The sequence below is a fragment of the Cryptotermes secundus genome, unplaced genomic scaffold (genome assembly GCF_002891405.2).
Source record: "Cryptotermes secundus unplaced genomic scaffold, Csec_1.0 scaffold825, whole genome shotgun sequence".
NCBI lineage: Eukaryota > Metazoa > Arthropoda > Insecta > Blattodea > Kalotermitidae > Cryptotermes > Cryptotermes secundus.
In genome coordinates, this window is record NW_019738888.1 from 839783 (window position 1) to 867426 (window position 27644).

At 40.4% G+C, this 27644-nt stretch overlaps 2 protein-coding genes across 2 annotated transcripts in view; both read right to left on the minus strand.

The window, feature by feature from the left end:
- The window catches only part of LOC111871287 (melatonin receptor type 1A), a 52114-nt gene extending 40902 nt beyond the window's left edge, over positions 1-11212 (minus strand). Inside the window, exon 1 of the mRNA XM_023864289.2 lies at positions 10790-11212. The gene's annotated coding sequence lies outside the window, so the exon portion shown is untranslated. The remainder of the gene's footprint in view (positions 1-10789) is intronic.
- Positions 11213-17927: 6715 nt separating this feature from the next.
- Positions 17928-27644, minus strand: part of LOC111871296 (vacuolar protein sorting-associated protein 13B) — a gene marked incomplete at its 5' end in the record, with an annotated part of 17436 nt that continues 7719 nt past the window's right edge. The window contains 4 exons of the mRNA XM_023864299.1: positions 17928-21117; positions 21512-21815; positions 23189-23313; positions 24518-24814. Coding sequence (XP_023720067.1) covers positions 18133-21117; positions 21512-21815; positions 23189-23313; positions 24518-24814 — 3711 coding nt within the window. The remainder of the gene's footprint in view (positions 21118-21511; positions 21816-23188; positions 23314-24517; positions 24815-27644) is intronic.

Consider the following 27644-nt stretch of genomic DNA (forward strand, 5'->3'; position numbering starts at 1 on the left):
GGGGTGTTTATACCGTATATATGTGAATAGTATTGCCGACGTTTCGGAGATACATGTTTACTCCGTCTTCGTGGTCGAAATCTCTAGTACGGGTGTTCTAGTGAATATTTAGCGTCCTGTTTCTAAAGTATATTGGGGAGGAGTAACCAACCCTACGTTTTTCAACCACGAAGATGGAGGCAACAAGTACCGCCGAAACGTCGGCACCTATCTCCAGATCCACACAAAAGCTGAATTAATATCGATGTGAAAGAGAATACATGTGTCCCAGTGGACTAGTTACTGAAAAAAAGAGGCTGCTTCAAAATCGTTTTTTTTCTGAATTCAAAAAAACATCGTCTGCAAAAGGAAAGAAATTAAGTACATAGAGAAACACTCAGATTAAGAACCAGAAGGAAATACGTTAGCTTACTGAACGTATTATTGGGACAATGGAACATTTTCATACACAGTATCAAATAGTGAACACTAATGAAGCAGATTCCATCTAAAGAAGGTTACATCCAACATTTTCATGATACATTTTAATATTATTCTTTCATCTGTACCTCGTCTCCTACGCTCTCTTCTTATCAAGTTTCCAAGTAAGATGTATTTCTCATTTCCCTCAAAATGCATAATCTTCGATGTTATCAGCCTATTAATATCCGATAAAAACTACAAAATATGCAGTTCCTTGCTGTATATTTCTGTTACTTCCTGTCCCTGGACTCCAAATATTTTCGTCGATATTTGGTCATGAAATATTTTCGATCTATCTTCCTCCCTTCGACGAGTGATACGACAAGAAAACGCTGACACACCGACGGATCATCGTCAAATGCACTAAACCTCATTGCTGGGTATCATCCTTATTAAGTTTGGGCCAGTTGATATCATCACATCCTATTTTATCACGATCCAACTCAATATTATTCTCCCTTCTTAGCAAAGACCTCCCTGACAGACTGTTTGTTTGAAAACTGCCGACAGACGATTTATATCCACTTACATTTTCAACGATTTCGTCTCGTGTGTCTACACGTTCCCATTCTTCTGCTTTGTTTCGTAACGTTAGGTGAAGAGCAAAAATAATGAAGTCTCCATTTAAGTAATTTTCTTCAATCGTCTGCTATTCTCCCCCCGAGTTCAAATACGATATCTAACCCTCTGATCTCAAGAAGCCTTGATTCCACGTTTCTCCTTCAGAGATAGAAAGAATGAAATCGCAAATACTGAAGTTAAACTCGGAGTGAAGAGAAGCAGGAAGTCTCAAGTTTACGTTGTTCCACGACACTTCAATTTCTGTTAACTTCATTAGAACGAAGTGGCTGGTGCCTATACAGCACTTCAGCACTAAGGGGTCTATTCTCGCAGAGGTCAAAAGGGGTCAGTTCAACACCCTCCGCCGAGTCTTCCTGCTTCCGTGTAGAAGAAAGCATCATGTAGCCTTTCAGAATTTACGATGCAACTGATTAACGAACGTAAGTTTACGTATAATAAGATTTTACTCTCACCTACACTAAAACTGTTGTAATGGACTTTCATGAAAATGTTAATGATCAAATTTAAATATAAATCAATGAAGCGACACAAGGAATACATTTTATAAGGTAATAGCAGGTCCTATATTTACTGTAACATGACGCCTGAAAGCCGGAGTAGACGTCCATTGCTGAGTAACGGATCGGAAATTACGTTCTCATTACAACGAACAACAGAGAACGAGTCTTTGCCAAGTAGCAGGTTGCTAAACACCCGAGAGATCAGTCAGACATTAGTGAGAGGTTCTTCATAGATATTCGCAAGACAGACGTCGTTCAGTAAGAATTCAGTGTATGAGCTGTTATACTCAACTATAATTACAAAGAAGTGCCGATAAACCCAATAATCATATCCAGAACCCATTATTATTAGTCAAGCAAAACCTTATATGTGACGTTATGTGAGGAAATTAAAATTTGTCTCTGAATAGATCTAATTTTAACAGCAGAAACGCGCTTTTTAAGGCGTACATCTTAACATACATTTAAAGGCCATGACAATTCTAGTTACGTTACATATATATGCTTTATGATAAAGAATCCAAGGCTACGAAACAAGTGCAATAAACACATATGATTAAGATTAGCCATCGACATAACAAATGATTATAATCGAACAGTATTTTACAAACTCAAATTTCAATATTTAAAATACTGCTTGACTACAACCATTTGTTGTGACTACGGTTAACCTTTATCATATGTGTTTATGACACATAACAGGATGCAAATTGTAAATGGGCTCTTCTAGACTGACCCAAAACTGTAAGAATTAACAATGAGGAGGAAGATGAAATGTTGGGCTACCGGGGAGGCGGGAAAATGATATCTGAGACATTATGAGCTAAGAGAAGCCCACCTCGAAGCACATGATATAATGATGATGAAGCGATGAACAGGAAATTGAAATACTGAATTCTTTTTTATCTATGCAGTCCTTTCTGGAAAAAAATATATGATGCAAAGCTTACATCTGTACAAGGGAACAAACACGAATTCTAAATGAGTTACGATACACGTTACAGATCTATTCCTGCCCGTAATTTACACTGCGGCCTGTCATGGTAGCCGAGCGGCTTAAAGCATGTACTGTCTTCGCTCGCTCGGAAGCCGGGACTGTGGGTTTGAATCCCACAAAGGCATGGATGTTTGGTGTGTGTGTTTATTCTGTGTTTGTGTTGCCCTGTGTTTAGGTAGAGGCTTTGCGATGAGCTGATCACTCATCCAAGGAGTCCTACCATCTGCATAATGATCAAAATGAGGAAACAACCTCGATACCGTAAGGTACTATAAGAGGGACGGATTAAGTAAGCGTGTAATTTTCACTGCAAGTAGATAACCACTACTGGAATCTTGTTCCATACAATGTCATAAAATCGTGCCAAGAAAGTATTTCTTTGTATTCTTGAGACACCTCCACTCACACATTCCAAAATGCAGCGGCGCTTTGTCATTACATCCAAACAAAACGAAAGAGAACATACAAATTTTGCGCAGTTATACAAAATCTATATATTTTTTCGGAGATGTTATTATTACACAAAAAGAGCCAGGATAGGTCAGTCGTTATAGCAACTGGCTACGAGCTGGACGACCAGGGTTCGAATCCCAAAAGAGGCAGAATTTGTCTCTTCTCTACAACTTCCAGGCAGGCCCTGGGGCCCACCTAGCCTCACATTAAATGGGTACCGGGGCGATTTTCCCTGTGGTAAAGCGGCCGGGGCCTGAAGCTGACCATTCAACTCATTTAGCGTCGAGGTTGTAAATTGTGGAGCTATACTCCACTCCCCCATATCTTCGTGGTATAATGCATAATTAATAGAGCTCAGGGACAACTTTACCTTTTTTATTATTACACAAAATGTCAGGACACTGTACTTAAGGATGTTTGTATATCTACTACCTCAAAGCTCGCATGGTCGCCATGCTTTTACTATTAACGGAAGGCAGTTAAGGGGTTCGAAGGCGCCCACAGACACGTTGATTCCAAGTTTAATAAAAACCTTTTAGTTGGTTTCAAAGTTATTAAAGGCATGGTCAGAGAGTACTTAAAGAAAATTATACAAAACACACTTATAATTTCGGCAATACATAAGAAACAGAGAAAATTATGAAATTTTGCAAAACGGTTTCATAGTTTTTCAGTGGAGCTAAATCTTTGTTTACAACTTCGAAAATTCAAGGGGGCAGCTCTCGAGGCAGTCTCTTGCGCGCGCTATTTGTTAGTGTCCTGCGGGCAGGATGAACCTCCACGTTGCCATGGTAACCCTACCCTACTTCCAGCTTATCGCTTGACCACGCTATTGCACAGACAAGAAACTGCCAATAGATGGGCCTTTAATGAAACCACTAGGCCTAATACATACAAGCAGAAATCTGGCTGAAGTTACATACGTAAACTGTCATTCAATCCCATTATTCTGTTACGGTATAACCTGGAGTGTATTGCAGGGTACCTGATGATTAGCTTATGTATGAGGAAACAGATTTCCCCCATCCCAATGATTTGAAATCCTGTGTTAATATCAGAGGCAAAGGACCAGCCTGTATACCAAATACAGCGAAGGTTAATCAGTACGCTTGTCTGTAGCCTTTCAGCAACATTTTTTATTTAGATTCATATACTCACGGGGGCATGCGGTAGCGTAAAGGTCGCGGGTTCAAATTCCGATGAGATCATTGGATTTTTCAAATTATCTAACCCTTCCAGCCGCACTATGGCCCTGGGGTCGACTCAGTCTCTAACAGAAATGAGTACCAGGAATTTTCGTGGGGAGTAAGGGTGGCCGGCGCGTAAGGCTGACAACCTTACCGCCATCAGTGAGCCGATTGTCTAGAAAATGTGGGAGCCTCGATGTCTCACAACCCTATGCGCCTTCACGACCTGTTACAGGGATAGTTTTACCTTTATACGTGGTAGAGTCATTAAGTTCGTGAAATGTGGTTGTATCGCATCATATTACAAGGTATTCACATACACTTATGCAGATCCACAACGACACTCAAAATAGTTGCCTCTGGCCGCTATGCAAGTGTGCCAACGCTGATATAGCTGTCGAAAACATTGCTGAAACATATTGGCAGTAAATTCCCGTACGACGCTTTGCGGCCATTCCACGAACTTATTGACTGTGGCAGTNTAATGCATGTCTTGATATCTTGAGAATGTCAGAGCTTAGGATAGTGTCAGAATAAATTAATATTGTAATATTTTAAGTATTTTAATTATATATTAAGAACCTTCAGTTAGCCAGAATAATTAATATCTACTTCACAGTTCTAGAACTATAGATTGTTTTTTCTCGCTAGGGAGATACACCTCCCGTTCTGAAGAAAGAGGCATCAAAAATAAAGCAGCAAGTATTGCGACTAGAGCTGCAAAGTGGAACGAAGGAGTCTCGATAGCTCAGTCAGTATACCAACGGGCTACGAGCTGGACATCCGGGGTTCGATTACCGGTAGGGAGAAGATTTTACTTTTTCACAGGGTCCAGACCGGCTCTCGGACCCACCCAGCCGCCTGTCGAATGAGTACCGCGGGCTCTTTCGCAGGGTGAAAGCGGCCATGGCGTGAATCTGACCACTTAACTCCATCTAGTGCAGAGGTCAAGAATGGCGGAGCTATACGTCCACTCCCGCACAGGTCTTCATGGCATAGTGCTTAATTAATAAAGTACAAGAACAATGTGTGGCTTCACATATTCCAAACAAGAGCACTGGGTAAGTGGTAAATGGTCAGCTTCACGCTCGATCTCTTTAATAGTGGAGAAATAACCAGGGCACTAGATGGCGCGCTCAGCTTCCTATTCAGTGGATCACGAGGTCTACGAGTATTTCCTAGCGGGTAAAATGGCCGGGGCAGGTGAAGCTGACCGCTCACCTTTATCTAATTCCGAAATAAATAATGGTGGAGCTATACCTTCACTCTTCCATACGTCTTCATGATGAGGTGCTCAATTAATTAAGCAAGCACAGGGAGAATTTTACCATTACCTTACTGGTGGAGGTGAATGGTCAGTTTCTGTTCTGGCCACTTTAAAATCGGGGTAAATGGCTCCTGTTACCGACTGGGGCCATAGAGTCGGTTCGGAAACAGTGGCAAAGAGAGAAATCCCTTCTCCTACCTGCAATTGAATTGTGGCTTTTCTCTGTTTCCTCAGTTTACTATCTGAGTTACTAAATTCATATTCACCGCACAATTTATTACCAAACTGGAAATAAAGAAGCGACATTATTTTTAATTTCATTGATGAACAGAGGGGCGACAAGATAATATTTTCAACGTATTTTATTTTCTTGTAAATACTCCATTTCAAAACTGTTTTCGAACCTTACTCTTTCAGAGATACAGCTGTGGAACTGTTTATGAAGTTGGAAAAATGAAGTTCATGAAACATGATCTTTTGTAAGATTTGAGGCTTTCACGGCGGTGACTATGAAGAAAGCAGTCTTCTGGAATTTGGCACCGTGTATATGTGGTGTTAACCGACGTTTCGGAGGAACGTATCGCCTCCATCTTCAGGGTAGAAGGAAAAATATAAGAAATCCGCAAGCGAAGAGACCGTGAGAATCGGTAAAAGCAGTCTGCTTTCTTCATTATCTTTTGTGTTGGGATGTCTTGTGAAAACATTTGTTTGTATAACTTAGAGGGAAATGGCTCTAATGGAATGAGGTTATGAGGACTGCAGGAGGATGGCACGGGTAAACACCGTGACCAATGGCGGGTGATGCTGGAATTATAGATTCCGTTGCCGGAATATCAGTCATACAAAGAACACAGCTGTGGATGTATATGGAGTCCTGGCTAGCAGACCCAGTTCCAAAGTTTTAGTACTTTCTAATCGACAGTTGGCTGGACTCTATAAAGAATTTCATGTTTATTACAACCGTAAATTAAGCCCGACGGAAACACATGGCACATAAATACGGTGTCCGTCATTGTACAGACGAAAACCACTGAAAAGCGTGAACTTGCGGGTTCCTCTTGGCAGAGAAGACTGTAGCCTGTCAAATATAGTGATCAACTAAACAAAGAGTTCCTAAGCTACATCATGCAACTGAATATAGCACACGCAGGCAATAAGCACTGCTATGTTAGTAGAGTTCATGATCAACGTGGATGCGCAAAATGAACATCCAACGTAAATATTTGTAGCCGTGTGTTAACCTGGACGTCAAGTTCAATTTAAAGAATGCTCGTGGTCCCCAATATCCATTTTAGTACCACTGATCATAATTTTATATCCTCTGGGGAAATTACAGACATGTTTCTGTTTGCATTCCTTATAAAGGAAGACGTTATCCCGTATTTAAATAAGCATCTCGCCAAGAAGACCTATGGAGAAGTCAAGGTATAGTTCCACCATCCTTGACCTAGGTATTAGATGAAGGTCAGTGGTCTGCTTTACGCCATGGCAGCTTTACCACCTGCGAAAGAACATCCGGTACCCACTATATAGGAGGCTGGCTGTGCCCCAGAGATAGTATGAACGTTGTGGAGTACAGAAACTCTTTCCCAAATTCCGGAAACCAAAACCTTTTCGTCCAACCCATCGCTGTAGTTACTACATAATTGCGGCTCACGGAGAGATGTGATGTTATTCAATTCGAAGTCTGTTAATATCCCAGTTACTTCCTGAATTCCTGAATATCAGGGCATATAAAAATATTTGCTAGCGGTTTTGTACGGGAGTAAAACGTCGCATCTTACTTTGAGAACAGAACGTAAATTACGATTAAAAAGATCTGTCTTCTAGGATAAAACGCTGTGTAGCCCGGTGAAAGACAACTAACATTTCGGAGGAACATACTGCCTCCATCTTCAAGTTCTCTTCCGTCAGGTCGTATCCGCTCCACGGACCACTTTCTATATAATCATTCCTTGAATGCTTTGTGGAACAAGTTCACGGCATACTGGTCCAATACTGAGCTGACTACTAGACGCTGAAATGTATAAGTGTAAATGTTTCCGCTGATTGGGTGTGAAAATAAACAAGTCTGCTAGTTTAGGCACTATCCATCGTCTGCGTCCAGCGTCTGCTGATTTTAATGTGTCCAGCTGCGTGTGAACCTTTCCTCCATTATATGTGATTACGGAAACAGATACAGATTCCGAAACGTCGTGCATTAAAAGAACTGAAGGACGATGGTATAATGTTCAACATTTCACTTTATATTAAACCGAGCAAATTAGGTTAGGCGTTGACGCTCTAGGCTTGTTTTCGAGTGGAATATTGATTTTCATCAGTCACGCCATGTGAATGCTGAGAAAGTTTCCCGAAACCCGATTAGAATTCTCTCCTTCTAAATCCTTGCCTATTTACATTTCGTTATTTTACCATCTAATTCGACGATGTAATTTAACTTCTTATCTCCTCGTCTGCTGTCTAAAATCTTAAAAATTAAAATATACAAAACAATAATTTTGTCTATAGTTTTGTATGAGGGAATTTTTTTTTTCCTTTGGCACTACAGCCCCAGTGGGCCTAGGCCTACCTCCATGAACTTCTCCGTTCACTTCGGTTTTTCTAGATCTTACACATACGGTAGGACTCCTTGGGCGAATAATCAGCTCGTCGCAAGGCCTCTACCTGTAGACAAACACAGAAAAACGCACACAAACATCCATGCCCTGAGTGGAATTCGAACCCACGAGCTCGGCTTCTGAGCGAGCGAAGACAGTGCATGCCTTAGACCGCTCGGCTACCGTGACCGGCATGAGTGAAACATAGTCTCTGACATTAGAGGAAAACAGATTGAGGTGCCTGAGAACAGGATGCCGAGAAGAATATTTGGAGCGCAGAGGGATGAAATGAGAAAACTGCACAATGAGGAACGTCATAACCTGTACTCTTCTCGAAGTGTTATGAAAAAGGAAGCTCACAACACTTCAGACCATTCAAACGTCGGACTACTGCATTCCCCAGACGATTTTCAACGTACCCATCCTTACAAATGAGCCGGGATAGCGCAGTCGGTATAGGGACTGGCTACGGGCTGGACGATCGAGAGGTCGGAGTTCGATTTTCGGTAGGGTCAAGAATTTTAACTTCTCCATGTCGTCCAGGCCGGCTCTTGGGCCCAGCCAATCTCCTATCCAATGGGCACGGTGGATCCCTCCCCGGGGCGTGAAACTGACCACTCTCCTCCAAATAGTGCAGAAGTACAGAAAACGCGGATCTATACATTCACTCCCCCACACGCCTTCATGACGTAATACTTAATTAGTTAAGTACAAGGACAACTTCACCTTACTTTTACCCCTCCTTACATTCCCTGGCTTCTCGTTAAAGTTTGACAGTTAAAGAGTTTTTGTTTCTCTAGTAAACTGAACATTACAATGCACAGCAATATTTTTAGTGACATTTCATTCGACCAGTACATGCTTACATAGTCACCACCATGTTTGACACCCAACTAATTTTATTTAAGAAGAAAATTCGATAAAAATAGAGATAATCATGGTCAAAAATCTAATATTCAGAAAACCCTCGCGAGCGTCTTGTAGGCCCTGTTCATAAAGCGAAAACCTACCCATATTCATGACCACATTTTCATCCCATCTGATTGGCTTCCATCTGAACCGCAGCCAAGAACCATGTGAACATCCATATGTTGCTCTTCTGGATTCCAAGACCGTGTAGCCTGGTAGGTGGTTACCAACGTAGTCGCTGGCTTCCCACCGCGGCGGCCCGGGTTCGATCCCGGGTCTGGTGGGACTTGAGGTGGACACAGTGGCGCTGGGGCAAGTTTTTTCCGAGTACTTCGGTTTCCCCTGCCAATCTTCATTCCACCAATTGCTCCACAATCACCCTCACCTATCATCTGGGGCTGGTACAATACGCCAAAAGTGGCTGCAGTACAAGGGACTTAGTCCCACCCCACTAGTAATAAAAAAAACATGTCAATGAATCTCGTATCTTTCGAATGAGAAAAACAAGGTCATCTGATATGCCAAATTTCTTTCTTTCCTGGAATGAATTAGTGAGGAAGACGACGAAAATGAATTCGACAGATATCTTTTCGGTTTACTTCTCTGTTTCTTTTTACATATTGTCAAATGATAATTTTAAAAATACTGGGGAATTTTCAAAATATAAGTAAAATATATAGAGAAAGGGAGGAGCCACCAACAAAGCAAATAAAGACGAGTAATTATAGCTGCCTCTGATGTTTGAAGTCACTTGAAAAGACACAGATACAAATAGATCAGATTTCTCAGAATTATAATGCTATAAGAAATGATGGAAACTTGCTGTGTTCATTACCACACAAATAGATATTCGTGCTTAAAAGCTCAAATTTCTGAAAATTACAGACAACAAAAAATGACGTTCAGGCTGGTACATAAGAACTCTCACAACTCTTTACGGTAGTTAACATGGAACAATATATACCAATTATAAATGCAGAACCACAGCAGAGATTGTATTCACGAGCTGGACAGTGATAGACATGGGGAATTTTCAAAGACGCCAGCATATTTTGAATGGAATCAAGACCGGATTGACCGCGGCGGCCCGGGTTTGATCCCAGGTCTGGTCAAGTGGGATTTGTGGTGGACAAAGTGGCGCTTGGGTAGGTTTTCTCCGAGTACTTCGGTTTCCCCTGCCAATCTTCATTCCACCAATTGCTCCACAATCACCCTCACCTATCATCTGGGGCTGGTACAATAGGCCAGAAGTGGCCGCAGTACAAGGGACTTAGTCCCACCCCACTAGCAATAAAAAGAAAGACCGGATTCAGATTGGTTAAAATTTTGGATTAAAGAAGGACAAGAATTTGCCAGCTAGTGAAAGCAGAGGTGCAAACACCAACACGAAACTAATGCGAAGTAAAGTAAGTTTAACTGAGGCGTGTTTCGTTACAATACGGAAATCTGTGTCCAGTCCAGTAAATTGTTGCTGGTCTTGGTCAGCACAGTCATTCTCGATTTGGGGCCCCCTAGAAACTCGTGACCAAATTTTTGTTTTAAAAAGTTAGCCAAATGTCCTGACGGGGGCCGAAATAAACGCAAATAAATCTATGTTCACAGGATACCGAGTTTTATGGCACACAATTCAATAACATACATAATTAAAGGTAAAGATACAATGTAAAAATTTCCCCCTGTGTAAGTAGTCCTTTATAGTTTCACGACATTTTTCCCCCCGTAATTTCACCGACAGACTGTCTCGTCCCAACAAAACAAAGCGCTGGCCAGAGACAATATGAACCTTGCGGAGAGCTTTATATCATCTGCCCGCGGTCCCCAAGGTACTGACTCACCTGATGTCGGGAAAAGCAGCCGCTACTTGTTCTTCATCGTGGGTCTATAATGGCGGGCAATGGGCGCGGCTCGTTGTAACACAACAGCACTGCACATGTTCACAGCAACCCAAGCGGCACAAGTAGAGGGATCTGTCTACATCCACGTGTAGTGATTGGATACTGTGCGATGGGGCACTGTGGACACTTGTTGGATGGAGAGGCCAGCCTTACTTAAACCTCATGGTGCCCGTTAGCGACTGGGGCCTCTAGCCCGCTCTAGCCCTGTAGCAGCCGCCCTATCTTACTGACTCATGCGCGTAACAGTACACCGAAGACGAAACGAATCTGACTCGGTTCGAATCCTGGCCTATCGTCGTTTTATTCAGTCCCACCCAGGGTCAACATACCTCGCTATTTACAGCCATAACGTCCGATGTTACTTAAACTTAGCAGACCGTAAAATAACAAAATAGCCAAGCATTCTGATGTGGCTACTTACTGCAACGCAATACTGTTACGTATCAGCTCTGCGTACTTGTCTCTCCTCCTGAAATAAGAACTGTTGAAAGGGGACGGGTCCTATGGGAGGCACAAAGAGCTGAAAGAGTCTAACAGTAGAGAGGGAATTGAGCATCACAAAATGTTTCCATGAAGAACTAGAAAGACGATGGAACAAAATATAGGCATATGCCACGTGTTTTTAAAGAGAAATATCATTTGAAATAAAAGAAAACAAGTTGATGGTCGGGAAGCGAGAAAAACTGGGATCGATTACACAGTATTTCATTGTGAAATACGCCTCTATTTCTGTCGTAAATAAATGCATAATCCTACATGCAGATCTATGAATATAAAAGAAAATAATTCAGTTCTACAGCGATATATAGGTTTAGCTTCATAGATGCACAAAGAAGTAAATTTTACGTAATGCTACCATCAAAACCATTTGTTGTTATCATGCTGTCTTAAACCCGCCTTTCTTCGTTTTGTTGCAACAACTGCGCCTCAGTATCTGATGACGCATCCTCAAAGATATTTTAGACACGCAAAAAATAAACTTTTATTTGCACTATTGATCCTTTCCTTAGACTGCTATGTGCTCTTGGCCGGTCACGGTAGCCGAGCGGTCTAAGGCATGCACTGTCTTCGCTCGCTCGGAAGCCGGGATCGTGGGTTCGAATCCCACTCAGGGCATGGATGTTTGTGTGCGTTTTTCTGTGTTTGTCTATAGGTTGAGGCCTTGCGACGAGCTGATCACCCGCCCAAGGAGTCCTACCGAATGTGTAAGATCTAGAAAAACCGAAGTGAACGGAGAGTTCATGGAGGTGGGCCTATGTAGTGCCAAGGAAAAGAAAAGTGCTCTTGATCTTACTGTTGATTTTGTATTGCGGTTGCGTAACCGGAAGTCGGTATAACTACCTGGTTATGGACTGCACGACCTAGGAGTCGGGGTTCAAATCCCGGGAGAGTCAAGATTTGTTTCTGTTTTCTGTAACGTTCAGATAGGTGACCGCCTCTGTGGTCTAGGGGTCAGATTTCCTGGCTGCAGACCCATAGGTCCGGGTTCGATTCCCGGCGCTACCAGATTCTCTGAGAAGTAGTGAATTTGGAATAGGGTCCACTCAGCTTCGTGAGGATAATTGAGGAGCTATTTTAAGGAAATAGCGGCTCCGTTCTAGAAACTCGAGATTAACGGCCGTGCGGATCCGTTGCGCTGACCACGCGACACCCTCTTATCAGATAAAGTTGGCACTAACTTCGCCGACAAGCGGCGGTCGCTTGGTCGGTATAGTTAGCTTGCGGACTACAGGCCACGAAGCTTTTCAGACAGGTTGTAAGCCCACCGAGTCTCCTATACAATTTGTACTGGGGGCAGTTTCCGTGGGGATAAGTAACCGGGGTAATGAAGCCGACCAATCACCTCCAACTAGTGAAGTGGTTACGAATGTTGGGGTTATACCTCCACTCCTCCATACGTCTTCATGGCTTGGTGCTTAATTAAGTCAAGTTATAACTTTACTTTCACTATTTGAGACAGAATCGCACTATCGTTGAACTCATGGTTGTCGACTCAAAGTATGAAATGCCCTTAAAGTTGTTTAGACAGAATATTGTTAAAGTTCCTGAAGATATTAATACACGTACATCACCTGCCGAGGCACCATTCACTTTAGACACTGACCAACGTGAGAAACACGACAATTCTGACTGCTTCTGTTAATCGATGAACAATTGTATTCGTAAGAGGGCTGAAATGTTTTTCCACATTGCCTATGGCCGGTGAATTGGTGACTCGAGTTATATGACAGAGTCATTCAAATAAACTCATTGAACATCCAATGGATTCGATATTCAAGTTACTTGAGGTTGGTCATGACTTCATTCATATGACAGATTCTATCCAGTGAGCTAATTCAAATGGAAATAAATATAACAGAACGCTCATGTTGTGTAGGCAGCCTTCAATTTCTCAGATAATATTTAGTTTAAAATATTAAATGTTTCTCTTGTCCGTGTTTTGTTTATTATCCAGTACTTTTTACCTGCTGAAAAGAGTAACAGCCTTATTTATGGGGCTTCAGTTTTCTTTTCCCTTCTCGGGGATGACTCTTTTCTTCAGTAACGAGTTCTCACTGTCATATTTCGAGTTTTCAACTGCTTAAGTTATACATTTTTAATTTTGTCTCTGGCAACATTTATTTATCAATATTCATCTTAATCCCACTAATTTTATTACATGTCATAATTTTGTTTGTAGTCCAACCTTCTGTGGCCCAAGGTACGTTGCCCTAGAAGCTTCAATTCTAACATATGTTCGACAATTTTATTGTCTAACATGATTTCTGCTTTGAAAGCTACTGTCTCATCTTCCCAACTGATTTAATTTTGGCTGCAGATATATTAATATTACTTACATAAATGGAATTTAGTTGGTCTTCTATAATATGTATTATCCCTTCATGTTATCGTATTAATTTTCCCGTCAGCTGCCAGCTGGATGCCTTTCGAAAATATTGCTTTCAGTTGTTCTAAGGTTTTGTTCAGTGAAATAATGTATTATTTATTTTGTTTTGCACGAATCAAAGTTATTAATTCTCTGTCCTCGCGTGTAGGCGGGTTAGAATACCCCCACCGCTGCCGTGCAAGTCATTGAAGGCGATGAAAAGGAAAGCCAGTGACTGGGGTATATAAACACAAAGATACTGGGGTCGTGGGTTTGAATCCCACTCGAGGCATGTGCGCTTATTCTGTTTTTGTTTTCATGTAGAGGTAGCGGCTTTGCGATGGGCTGATCCCCCGTCCAAGGAGTCCTACGGACTGTGCATAGGATCAAGAAACTGAAAAAAAAAAGCGACCAAGGCCTATATATATATATATAGAGAGAGAGAGAGAGAGAGAGAGAGAGAGAATTTTAAGCTAAATACAAATAGAATTATTTCGGCTTTGTGCAGTGTGATATTAATGGCGATCAGCTTTGCAATACTAAATACGAATTTACAGTACATGAATATTACGTCCAATGAGATCTGCAATACAGAAACGAACCTGTTTGGCATTGCAGTACACGAAACAATTAGAAGCACAAACTACTACTTGTTCACACATCTGGAGTGTATACAACACTGACGTGACAATAAATTCCCGAAATTTCCGTGGAACTTAGCACCTCTGCTCTGAAAATGAGGATACTAAATGCCGTGCAACACACCACATAGTTTCAACAGTAAATACATTATGTAAGACTTGAGGCTTTCACGGCGGTGACTATGAAGAAAGCAGTCTTCTGGGATTTGGCACCGTGTATATGTGGTGTTAACCGACGTTTCGGAGGAACGTATCGCCTCCATCTTCAGGGTAGAAGGAAAAATATATAAGAATCTGCAAGNTGTCACATAAAATTCTTGTAACTGGCATGACTTGAAAAATGGCACATTCCCTACTGCCGAAATATTTGTGTGAAAGTGATTAATGACAAGCAAAATCCGGCTAATTAAATGCTGAAGACAGAAAAATAAAGTTTAAATTTAAGTACGTCGTTCGAATGTATGTTTAAGTCACTCTAGGGCGGGGGTCAATAGTTATTTTTGGTTGAAGGCCGCATTGAACCATTTCGAACTATTTGCCACGAACCAGGGGGCCTTGGGAGAAAAATTCTGTAATTAAAACCCATGTAGCTGAATGTAGCAATATTCGTGCCATTTATTTAATCCAAATGCTAATTACCGTGTTCAGAAGTTCCCACAACCCGAATCTATCCAGGGGCACGCGAATTCGGCCCATACTCATGCACCTTTAACATATATTTTAATATTTTTATCCTATCTACGCCTAGGTTTTCTATGTGGTCTATTACCTTCAGGTTTTCAGAATAAAATTTTGTACCTAGTACTAATATCTGCCACATATACTACACAACTTACTTATCTCACCCTCCTTGATTTTATCTTCCTGACAATATTTAGTGTAGAGATGTTTGAGAACAGGGTGAGAACAGGTTTGGACTGAAGAGAGATGGAGTGGAAGTTGGAGAAAACTGCATAATGAGGAGCTTCATAAGTCGTGCTCTTCTCCAAATATAATTAGAATGATCAAGTCAAGGAGAATGAGGTGGGCAGGGCATGTACCATGAATGGAGAAGAGGAATGCATATAGGATATTGGTGGGAAAGCCAAAAGGAAAGAGACCACTGGGAAGAAAAGGGTGTAGGTGCGTGAACAATATTAAAATGGACCTTAGAGGGATAGGATGGGATGGATTGGATTGATCTGGCTCAGGATATGGACCAGTGGAGGGCTCTTGTGAACACAGCAATGAATCTTAGGGTTCCATAAAATGCTGGGAAATTCTTGAGTGGCTGCAGAATTGGTGGCTCCTCAAAGAAGGCTCAGCTCCAGGAGTAAGCAAGTACAAATTACAAAGCTCCTCATTGTAATTTTCTCCAGTCCCCTGTTACTTCCTACCTCTATGGTCAAATATCCTACTCAGGAGTTTGCTCCGACATCTTCAATCCATGTTCTTCCTTCAGGGTGAGAGATCACAAATTTTCCTTGAAAACCTCCAGGCAGAAAATTACGAATTACCTATTGAAGAATTTCTCAAGGCTTAGGAAGTCATAGTAAGCAAGATGTCATTAAAATTATTCTTTACTTCATCCAAACAAACTTGTGCAACAAAAAAGTTACTGTCATGCAGTGTCATTTTTATTGTGTATTATTTTATTGATCTAAAAGTTAATATTCTTATATACAGTTGTTAAAAATGATCTGAATGCAGGGGTATAAATGTAAATGTTTATGTAATGTGTTATTGCTAAGAACCAGTTTTTTTTTGTTTCTCCAGTGGTTCAGGCACTGACAGTAGGTTACAGACAAAAAGATGGACAGGCAGACATCATCACGAAATATGGCATTCCCCTTTTTGTTGTTTGTAAGGCATAGCTAACTGAGCAGTAAACCCCTTTTAGTTCAATAATCTTCAGTATAATATTCATCAAAATTAGATTCTCTTTTAGTCATTATATTAACAGTACAAAATAATAGCCTCTTCACATTGCTAACAATTTTTAATTTCATGTATTTCCAGCTTATAACAATGACTTTAAAAACAATAATCTTTTGAGTTGTTTTGTCAGGTAATAGTTTTGATAGGAAGGTTTACTTTATAGAAACCCCATAATCAGGAGAATTGCTAGAATATGATGTACTGGGATCCAGTCGTTTGATAACAAGACAGTTTTCACAAACTTGATTTTACTGAACACTGTGTGAGACTGTCTTACAACAGTGGCCACTAACACAGGTTCTTGGTGCCCGCACCACAAAATAATTGCAGCTGGTATCAACAATTTTAGTAGTTTGTCCATACACACAGATCCTACCATACACGTTACTTTTATTGAGGAAAGGCTTTAAGTTACTGGTTGCTGTAACATTCTAACAGGTTAATGTTACTAGATAGCAACTGAAGAAAGAGATATGAGATAACAGCTTCTGCTTGAGTGTATACTCCAAGGATCACTGCAGTTTCTCAAATATCACAGGCTTTACAAGCCACACCACACTGAGAACTGGACACAAATGGAAATTTTGATGTTAAAGAGCAGTGTCACTGGAGAACACAGTCAATCCAAGCACATTTGTTTATATAATAATGTAACAAAAATGTGTACGTAATATTTCTTTATACAGTAATTTCAGTAACATGTAATAACAGTAAAAATATTAATGTTTAAAATGTCTAAAACAAGTGCTATTTTCAAATCTAATTTTTACAACTGTCACAAATGACACAATATGACAATCTGGCGTACATAATATACAGAATATCAGCATTATCATGGTCATTTGATAAAGCTTTATGTGCACACACTACAATATTCACATAACCAATCACATCAAATTACAGTCTAGAGTTTTTGTCTGCAATATTTTTTAATTTGGTGATTATTTAACAAGATAATTTTACATGCACATTGTACATTTTATTTACACTTTTCAAATATTCATGTATCCTTAAAAAGTAACACAGGTCTAAATACAGGGTGGGGCGCAGAAACTTCCTTTTTTTGAAGGTGAATAAAAGAAAAATTATTGCTGATAGACAAAATTTATGTTTAGCTAATGAAAGAACATGCTTTAAAGTTTTAAATCATGTAGTTTTAAACAAAATATCTTGAAGGTGGTGGCCACCGTTCTCTATGCATTGATGCAACCGTTTTCTGAAGTTCCCCTCTGCACGTTCCAACATGTGCACCGGATTTTGGGCTACTTCCGGCCGAATAACATTCTTCAGCTGAAGCAGGTTTGTGGGGCAGTGTTTAGAAACCTCTTTGAGGTATCCCCATAAAAAAGAATCACAGGGCGTTAGATCAGGTGAGTGTGCTGCCCACGGGATGTCACCTCGAAGCGAGATGAGCCGTCCGGGGAACTTTGCCCTCAAAACTGTCATCGAAGCTCAGGCTGTGTGGGCCGTGGCACCATCCTGTTGGAACCAGACATTTCCTAGATGCAGTTCTTCAAGAGCTGGTTAGAAAAAGATCTCAAAATGGACTGTCGAACTGCCTCCACATTTTCTGGCGTCGTAACGGTCCACTGTCGTCCTGATGATTTTTTCACCACACTCCTGGTTGTCCTAAAGTTCTCTACCCACAAAACAATCGATTTCCAGTCAGCAACTGGACTTCTGGGCTTAATTCCGAAGTGAGTTCCGCGACTGCTGCGTTCGCCGAGCCTAGCCCCACTATTCTGCGACCTCCCTCCGTTCACAATGCGTCTTCACAAAAAGGAAGTTTCTGCACCCCACTCTGTACATTTATCAGAAATTCGGAAATTTGTACTACTAGTAAAATAATGAACATCAAATTAGAGAACTGCAAAACCTCGCCCTTCACTTTGTCGTTTGGCAAGGGCAAGAACTGACAGAAAATAATTTCTTGACTGTGGGTTTACATAAAACATGAGAAGCGTGTCAGTTGAGTCTGGTGGTTCTGGAAGTACAGGGCTGCCAGGCAGTGAAGACTCAACTTCAGATTGTGCACTGTCATGAGCAATATCAGCAACCATGCCTGAGCTGCGTCGAACAAAATCAACAACACGAGCATGGGAAGCAGCTTCGAGTTCCACAGCTGGCTGAAACTGGAAACAGAGCAGCGTAGGGTCAGACAGGTGCTCCACAGCTGATAGTTCTGCCAGCGAAAGAATTCTCCTTGTTAGATCTTCTTCTATGTCCACCAAAAAGAGTGCCCGTGTAGTGAGCACCAAAGCAACAGCTTCATAATTACCTGAAGGAGTCACACATGTGGCTTCAGTTACATGCAACAATGTGTGACAGCCAGCTCCAAGTTCTGCTATTAGCTTCCAGCTATACTTGAGCCGAGAACTGGCACCTGAGAATGAATACTCAATGATGGATTGCTGTCTCACTTCTGGAAGATATGTCCACCCTGCCCCATGCAGCAAGCCTTGACCCGTAAGTGCTACCAATTCTGCGGCTCCACTTAATGGTTTTGTGATAGCTCCAACCAACCCTAATCCCACCCCCTTCACAAGACCTCTAGTGGAGGCCCCTTCACTCACAACCGACTGCAAGGGATGATGAGCAATTCCTCCTACAGCTCCCAATAAACTGATGCCCAATCCTGTCAACCCTTGAACTAACCCTTGAGTAACACCCTGTGGCCGCTGTCTTCTCAGTTCTTCAGTCCTGGCAAGGTGTTCGTGATCGAGGGTCAATCTGTCCAGATTTCGAGCTACACTGGCTGCTAGTTTAGTTACTGAGCTTAGGGTTCCTGCAGTCACATGTTTCATGAGGGAAGCTGAACCATGGGTAACTCCAACTAGGAATCCCCATGGTCCCTCAAATATCCCACGATACGGTAGACTCACAAAATCTCGTAATCCGGTTCCCAGTGTTCTAGCAAACCCACCAGGGCTGCCTAACAACTCCAGTGAACCTACCATCCATCCAGCTCCAAATATGGCTCCTGATAAATAATGCATCGTTAAAGTATGTCCCAGTCGATATGGGGTTGTGATCAAAGTTCGGCGTTCAAACGCAGAGAATTGTAATGGTGAGTGATCCAATGCAATGTACAACTTCACCGATGTGTGAACACTAAGAAGCAGAGATAGAGGCTCGACTGTCAGTGTGCGGAGGTGAACAGGAAATGCAATTTGCCTTGAATTCCAATAGGTTACTTTAGATATGGGAACTAATGATGCTCTTGGTGGAAGACTGACACCACTGCTTGATGGTGGTAACAGCACTAACATAGTAGGCAAAAGGCACATTAAATAATCAGTCAACTTTGTTATGAGAGTATCTTCAATATAAGCACAAAGAGGTCCAAATGACACCTTCAGCTCTTTCATAACAGTACAACTGCATCCTCTTTTGTTCAAGGTCTCAAGGGAAGCACTGATCACAACAAGGGAGTCTGATGAAAATCGTTCAATTAAATGTGATGGGGGCACAGAGAGGGAGAATCCATAGCCTAAATTATGTTTAGGAACTTGACCAATTAGAATAACTGGGAAGTCATATCCACCATGCTGGAACATCTGGTTATCCAACTGCAAATCTCCAATACTGACACAAACATCTAGTTCTTCAGCATCCTCTCTCAAGAACTGAGGTTTAACACAAACACAAACATTATCAAGGCTAAGAAAAACAATCTGAGTTCTTTCAGATCTCATCTTTGGAATGTCTTCTGTGAGGCTGACATGAACCCCTCTCAGGAAAAATGTAGCATGAATATGTTTTGTTTTGCACGGTTCAGGTAGTTTTTCCATAGCACTGTTCTGGTGTTCAGTGACTGCTGGCAAACTGGATGTCAATAAGGCTGGGGACTTATAGTCTTGTAAGACAGTCACTGTATGATCCAAGGGAAAATAGTCCTTCTTATCATCTGCACTAACAAAGCTTGCACCACTTTCTGCTTCCTTCATTTTCTGTTCAGTTCCCCTATGTGAAGAACTTGTTGCAGAAAGGTAGTCTGAAGCATACGAAGTTGCTGAATGAGATAGTGATACGTGATGAGATGTCTCCACAGCTTCTGTGTCTTCTTGATGATGTATCAGTCTGCTTCGAATATCACGAGCAGATATCTCAACATGGCTCACAGTTTCAACTGTTATGTGTGTTGTATGACACTGAACTTCAACCCGGACCTTCACATCACCATGACCAGGCAGTTGTACAAACTGCTCTTGAGTCTCTATGATATTTATTCCTCTGGACCAAAGTAAGGTACCCTCTCTTGGAGGACATGACTCAGACAATGCCAGGACTAAAGGAGGCCAGTTTCCTGGAGAGACAATATCCGGAAATCTTTGTGAAGTAGCTGGAAGGCTATAATGGGCATAACTATGAGGTTCTACACCACACCACCAGTCGAAGTTGGCAGTCTCTGGAACAGCTTTTCCATCACTGTCTGGCATTCCTTGTGCACACAGAATCTTGAACCTGCACATGTTGTGTAGTGTAATCTGTGGATGCATTTCCGGATATATTGATAGAAAAACTTGGCCTGAATGTTCTTGCACTGTGAGAGTATAGGCATCATTACTCTGACAATCAGCATTCATAGTGACAGGAATGCTGAAACTGTGACGGACCATTCCATCACTGACCCGAAGAGGACAGCTCCAGCCGGCACCAGTGTTCAGCATTATGTATGGAAGGAGCTCCCCTTCTCCCTCTTCCTTCCCTAGTACAGCCCACTGAACAATGGGCAAGCCCAAATTGCTTTTATTTTCCGTGTGTGGTAGCACCGTCTGCACACATCTCTGCTCTTCTTTTAGGCAATCATGCCTTTCAAACTCTTTAACTGCAAATGCTGATATCTGGTTAGAAAATTAAAATGAATTACTATTCTTGTACACCAATCAGCACATTGACTTATAGACAGTACAATCTGATAGTCAATAAAGGAGAGAATAAAAAATTACTATTCTCAATAAAAATATCTTACTTTAAATTAAGTTATGAGCAAAAATTATAACAAATTTCTACAATTAAACTAATGAGAATATGAGCTTCAGTGTCACACAGATTGCTGTCCTTTGGGTAGTGATACCAGGCAGTCTTGTTAGTCCAGTTTTAGAGGAACATACCCTATGCATGCACATATAAAAATCTTCTTCAACAGAATACCAAAATCTGTAGCTTTTTTCTTACATTGCAGAAAGTCTTAGATTTTAGAAAGAAAACCACAAGATAATGACAATCAGACAATACCTGTAAGCTGAGAGAAGTACAGTTGCAGATGATATATTTTGCTCGCACAGTAATCACTCTCATTTCCTCCACCATAACGGAGGCAATGCTCAGAAAAGCCACTGCTTTTCCACACTGTATTACTGTCTGCACATTTCCGGAATTTGGGATGAGGCCAGAGATACGAGGCATGTAAAAACTACTTCCCCAGTCAGGGCGAGCTAACTGAAGAGGTTGTGATGCATGAACTACCTCACCAACATCCAGACCAAGGTTAAAGGTATGTTCCAGTTTTGGAGGGGTGATGACACCTTGATGTGGCACCCTGGGAAAAACAGTAATCCATATTTACTGTCTACAAAGCAGTTTGTATCATTCTTACTTGTAAATAGTACATAGCTCTGCAGTAAGATTTGTCTGTTTATTAGTTCAAGAAATGTACAAACTCTAATAGCAATTGGATTATTGAGGGAAATCTTGAGAAATGAGAGAAGTTTGCACAGCAGACTTGTATTCTATGACTGCTTAATGTGTCACCAAGAAAAAGTATCTGAACCAACCAAGGTATACCAGTAATTACACAAATACATTAATAATTAAAATAAATAAAGTTGCTCCTATGCCTACTAATTAAGTATTACACCATGAAGGCATATAGTGGAGTGGATGTAGGAGCCAGGATAGCATAGTTGGTACGGTGACTGGCTACGGGCTGGACAACCGAGGGGTTGGAGTTTGAGTGCCGATAGGGTCAAGAATTTTGAGAATTTTCGCTTCTCCAAGTCATCCGGACCAGATCTGGGGTCCACCCAACCTTCTATCCAATGGGTACCAGTGGCTCTTTTCCCAGGGGTAAAGTGGCATGAGCATGAAGTTGCCCACTCACCTCCAACTAGTGCTGAGGTCAAGACAATGTGGATCTATACATCCACATGAACACATTACTTGTAAATAACTGTTTTAATGCTTTTATATTCTAGTGTTACTGATGGTCCATAACATTATCCTTAAATGATACATTCTTGACCCCTAAAGATTGATTACTGTGAATTAATTTATCTCCAATGCTGCTTCTGAAAGAGGAAAAGTTTTGGGATTTTTCCATTTCCTCAAGGCCTGGTCAGCCATAAAGAAGTAATTGGATCATCACCCAAAACATGGATTCCACAAATTCCAGAGACCTTTCTACATAATTCAAAACATAAAGTCTACACAGGCCTTCTTAATTTATTTTAATATTTAACAACTCTGTGGGATATTTGTCCTATTTACTGTGCTCTTCATTGGCTTAATGAGAAAGCCCATTCCATACCATTAAAATTATACTAATAGTACTGCTGGTTTGTCTTATTTAACAACAAGAAATTGACCTCAATCATGCTGTCTTAAGAACACTTGCAAAAGCTATTAATTAAATGATGCATTTCCTTTTTGTTATCTTGTCTGTATTAAAGAATGTCATAAAAATGTTTGTTAAGAAAAATGGATTTAAATTCTTGTCATGAGGGAATGTAAACAAAATCCCAAAATCACATGATAATGATTATTAATGCTGCACCCACTATGGACATATTTAGCAAAATGAGAAAAGATGGGGGTTGTGATTCATGTCAAATTATGTGAAGCACTACAAAAGACCCATGAAAAAAAAACAATTAATGCAATATTAAAGGGTTATGAAAACATTTAATTAAATACCTGCAGACAATAGAGTCTTCAACCATGAGGACAAGAGAACAGCCAAGTACATTGACCAAAAGTGCCCATGGCTGTAATTCCACCAGCAAGGTACTACAGAATGGACCTTGTGGCATGTACTTCACCTGAAAAGGTATGTAACTAGAGATCATTCTATTACCCACAAGTAGAAAACTTGAAGGACAAAAGGCGCTAATTTTGCTAGAAATGAAGATGGGTTCATAACAAACCCAAATTCTGTGAAATTACTCTTTTATAAGTCACATTCATAAAAGTCAATCCTTATTCAAAGTTGGCAGTTGAGCAGTTTTCTTTGTCAAGATTCTCTGCCTTTATTTGAAGCTACTCTGATACAGATGAAGGTACTTCTACATTTCCACAAGGGAACTGGCAAGTTGGTTTACATAATTTTGTATAATAATAAGCACTTACAGAATTTATTCTGTTGTGCTACTTTCATAGTTTCACAGGTAGAAACATGGATGAACAAACATAAACGTGAATGCACGTACAATGTCTAACAAAATTCACTTCTGTTGTAATTTAGAAATTCCTTTCTCACCAACAGACTTAATATCTGGACTTCTGTATTTTTCCTTTGAGAGAAATAGAAAAGTCAGGACCCCCACCCCCCCACACACAATCTTCATATATTCTGAAGCTGTATAAAAATTTAATTTCATTTTTATTATCATTCAACAATCCATACATACAGGTATTACAACCATTCAGATAGGGAAATTGTCAGTTTTACATCTAATTCTCGTACTACCCTAATATAGGAGGTTTGTCGTCTGAAAAGTATTATCTAGATCTAGTTACTATTAATTTCATTGTCTTTACACAAATACAACAAATTAATCAGCTACATATTACATTTACACACTTGATGAATCAAAAGCCATAAATTCATGTTTCAGCAAAAATCATGTTGGTGTTGTCCATTATGATTAAAATCAAAGCTAAATAAATTTTACATACTCTCTGCGCGCACACACACACACATATCTTCTGGATTTTTTGACTGACATTTCCATTTTTATGTGGACTGTTTAACAACCAAGCCTCTACATTTACTGGTCTCCTAAAGCTAGGTTGTCTGTTGAAAGTACTTTCAAAATCCACTTGTACCCGGCATAGCTTTACTGAATACAAACATATTGTATCTTGCTATGCCACTGACTTTACTCCTTATAGGAAAGCCAATTTAACAGACAAATCTCTAAGAGACAAGTGTTACAGCAACTTTAGCCTGCCCTAAAGTAACTTCTGATTCACACACACTTTGCTCAAGAAATAATCCCACATGCTCATACAATGTGTACCTACTTGCACATGTGTCTCTGGATGCTCTGTTGCCACCCACACCACATTTTCATATTCCTCCCCTACAAAGGGCCAAACTGGAGCCTTGACTTCATTTAACGAAGCAACAATGGCATCTATGTCAATATCTTTATCATCTATTTTTAAGAACTTTCGCTGATCAATTAGTGTGTATGACAGTGGAACGTAGGGATTGGATGGGAGTACTCCATTATCTAGTTTGAATGTTAACTTGTGTGAATGGTCCACTGTGCCTGGACAGTACAACTGCTGCTGCTCTCCACGACCATTCACTGCTGCCTGTAAGAATAACAATTTAGGTTCACTTCTATTTGTAAGGAAACTGGGTGATAAAAATTCAGTTTCATGTACTGCAGCATGTCAAATTATTAACAACTGTAAAGTCTGTGTGTGTGTGCGTGTATGCATAAACTACAATAAGTTCGTTATATGGTGGATATGATGTTCTCAATGGTGACTATGCAACACCATGTACTGCAGTGTAAGTCCATCAACGTTGAGGAAGAACACACTGCCTCCATCTTCAGGATCAAAGAATGAGCCAAGCATGTAGTCAACATAGAGCAGTTGACAAGCAAACCACTCAGCCTGCAGCCTGATTCCTGCTGGGTACTTGTTTGGATCCCTCTTCAACCCTGAATATGGAGGCTTATGTTCTTTCAAAATGTTGATGAACTTCCAGATTATGGAGCATTACATCCCTGAAGACAGTAACCTTTCAGTTCTACTATAATATAACAGCTGCATTCTTAAAGAAACTCATGTTATAGAAAAATTGTGGTATAAAAACAAATTCTATTTATGCCGCATCTCTGAATATGCAGACAAGACTGATAAAATGAGCAACTGTAATTATCTAGTTTTACAGAACTAATGCATCCAGTTAATCATAACTACATAATAATAAATATGACCGAATATATGTATAATATAAACTCTGTTGTAAATGTAACACTTTATTGCAAATGTATTAAAGAAAAGCAATGGCACGCACACAGAGAGCCTGCACAAAATAACACGTGAGTTGTGCTGAAAGCAAGAGGTAGCCGCTGCAGCACACATAAGCATAGAGCAGGTATTTCTGTGATTTTGGTCTTTAAATCTAAATTTAAATTTTAAATATTAAAGCTAAATGAGAATTTAAAATTTTAAAATTTTAAACCAACCGACGTGTGAATATTCATAAAACACAATTGACAAAATCGACAAGGAAAGGTTTGGAATATCAGGTGCCGATTGATGACAGAAAATGAACAATTGGAAATCTGGAATTTAAATGTTAATATTGAGTGCACTGTGACAGCTACGTGAAGTGAAATACACCTGATGATGGCCGATTATGGTCGAAACACGTAGTGTGAAAGAAACGGGACACGAACTACAATAAAGTGTTGCATTTTATATTATGCATATAGAAGTGTGGAATGTAACAGGATGTTTAAATATAATATAATGCCTGAATATTCTAGCTATGTGGATGCAGACACATAATCAAAACTTACACATGCATCATGTAAATTTATATACGAATAATCTGAATAATATTAAAATTACAACAGCTAGGTAAAACTGTGTAGAATAAATGATGGATCTTACTGATTACACTTATACATTTGATATTCGCCCTAATAATGATGAAATGTAGCACACAAACAAATAACAACAGTATTGATATATTGGGTTTTTGGACTTTATCCATCGTCCTGGTTTTTAAGACAACTAATAAAAACACGACGTTTCGGAAACTGGATCTGTTTCCGTCCTCAGGTGAAGGAAAAACCTATTCTGTTGGGTCCGTTAGAAAGAGCTAGCCTCAATCACTGGACAAACCGATGTCACAAAACATGAAGATTATAAACACCTGAGACCAGGCTAAGTCCATGAGATGGATAAAGTCCAAAAACCCAATATATCAGTGTGTTATACACCATCGTCAGAATCCTATAGTAACTACTAACAACAGTATTATTTACTGAATAAAAGTTTTTGTTGAGTGCATTTATGATGTATGTGATGTATCTCATTTGCAGCATGAAAGCTGTTCAGATGTTACTCCAGAATTTGCTTACAGAGGCCCTGGAGAGCCTCTAATAAGATTACAATCTTGAAAAGCTGTATATGAACTGTCCCATTGCTGATCTCATCCAATTAAGCACACTGTTAAGTACTGTATTTTGGAGAACATGAAAAGAAAAAATTAAAAATTATGTGAACACATTACAGTGAGGTCCACTGTGCTGCAGTCAACAGATTTTTTAAATTACCTCAATGGAGCAGAAACCTTCTTCATCCTATACTGAGAATCACTCATCTGGCTCAGAGATTCCCAGCATTTTATAAAACCTAAGACTCTAAGACCATTTTAATACGAGGGGGGACCCAAAAATAACCGGAATTTATTTTTGTTATTTTTTATTTTTGCATTTTTATTGAACTGTATATTAGTCCCCTTCAAAGTATTGTCCATGTGCATTAATGCACTTGTCCCAACGCTTTTGCCACTGCTCAAAACAGTGCTGGAATTCTTGAGGCTGGATACTGTTCAAAGCCTTTAGCGTGTTTTCTTTGACTTCATCCACATCACGGAATCGCTTTCCTTTCAGACTTCTCTTCATCCGTGGAAAAAAAAAAAAGTCCGACGGAGCCAGGTCGGGTGAGTAAGGTGGATGAGGCACAATCACCATGTTGTTGCTTGTCAAAAACTGTCGGACCATCAAAGCTGTGTGGGCTGGAGCATTGTCGTGGTGAAGCAACCAGTTCCCATTTCTCCGCATTTCGCACCGTTGTCGTTGCACACTCTCTCGTAATCTTCGTAAAACATCCAGGTAAAAATGTTGGTTCACTGTTTGTCCTGGCGGAACGAACTCTTTGTGGACAATGCCATTCACATCAAAAAAACAAATCAACATTCACGCGGTTTTCTCTTTGGTCATCTCCGAGCAAGCGAGGAACAAATTTTGCAGACACCCGTCTCATGTGCAAACCTTCGGTTAAAATTCGCTGGACCGTGCTCCATGAGATGTTCGTTTCCTCAGAAAGTTGGTCAATGGTCTTTCGACGATCTTCATCAATTGCACGTTTGATTTTGGCAATGTTTTCGTCATTTCTT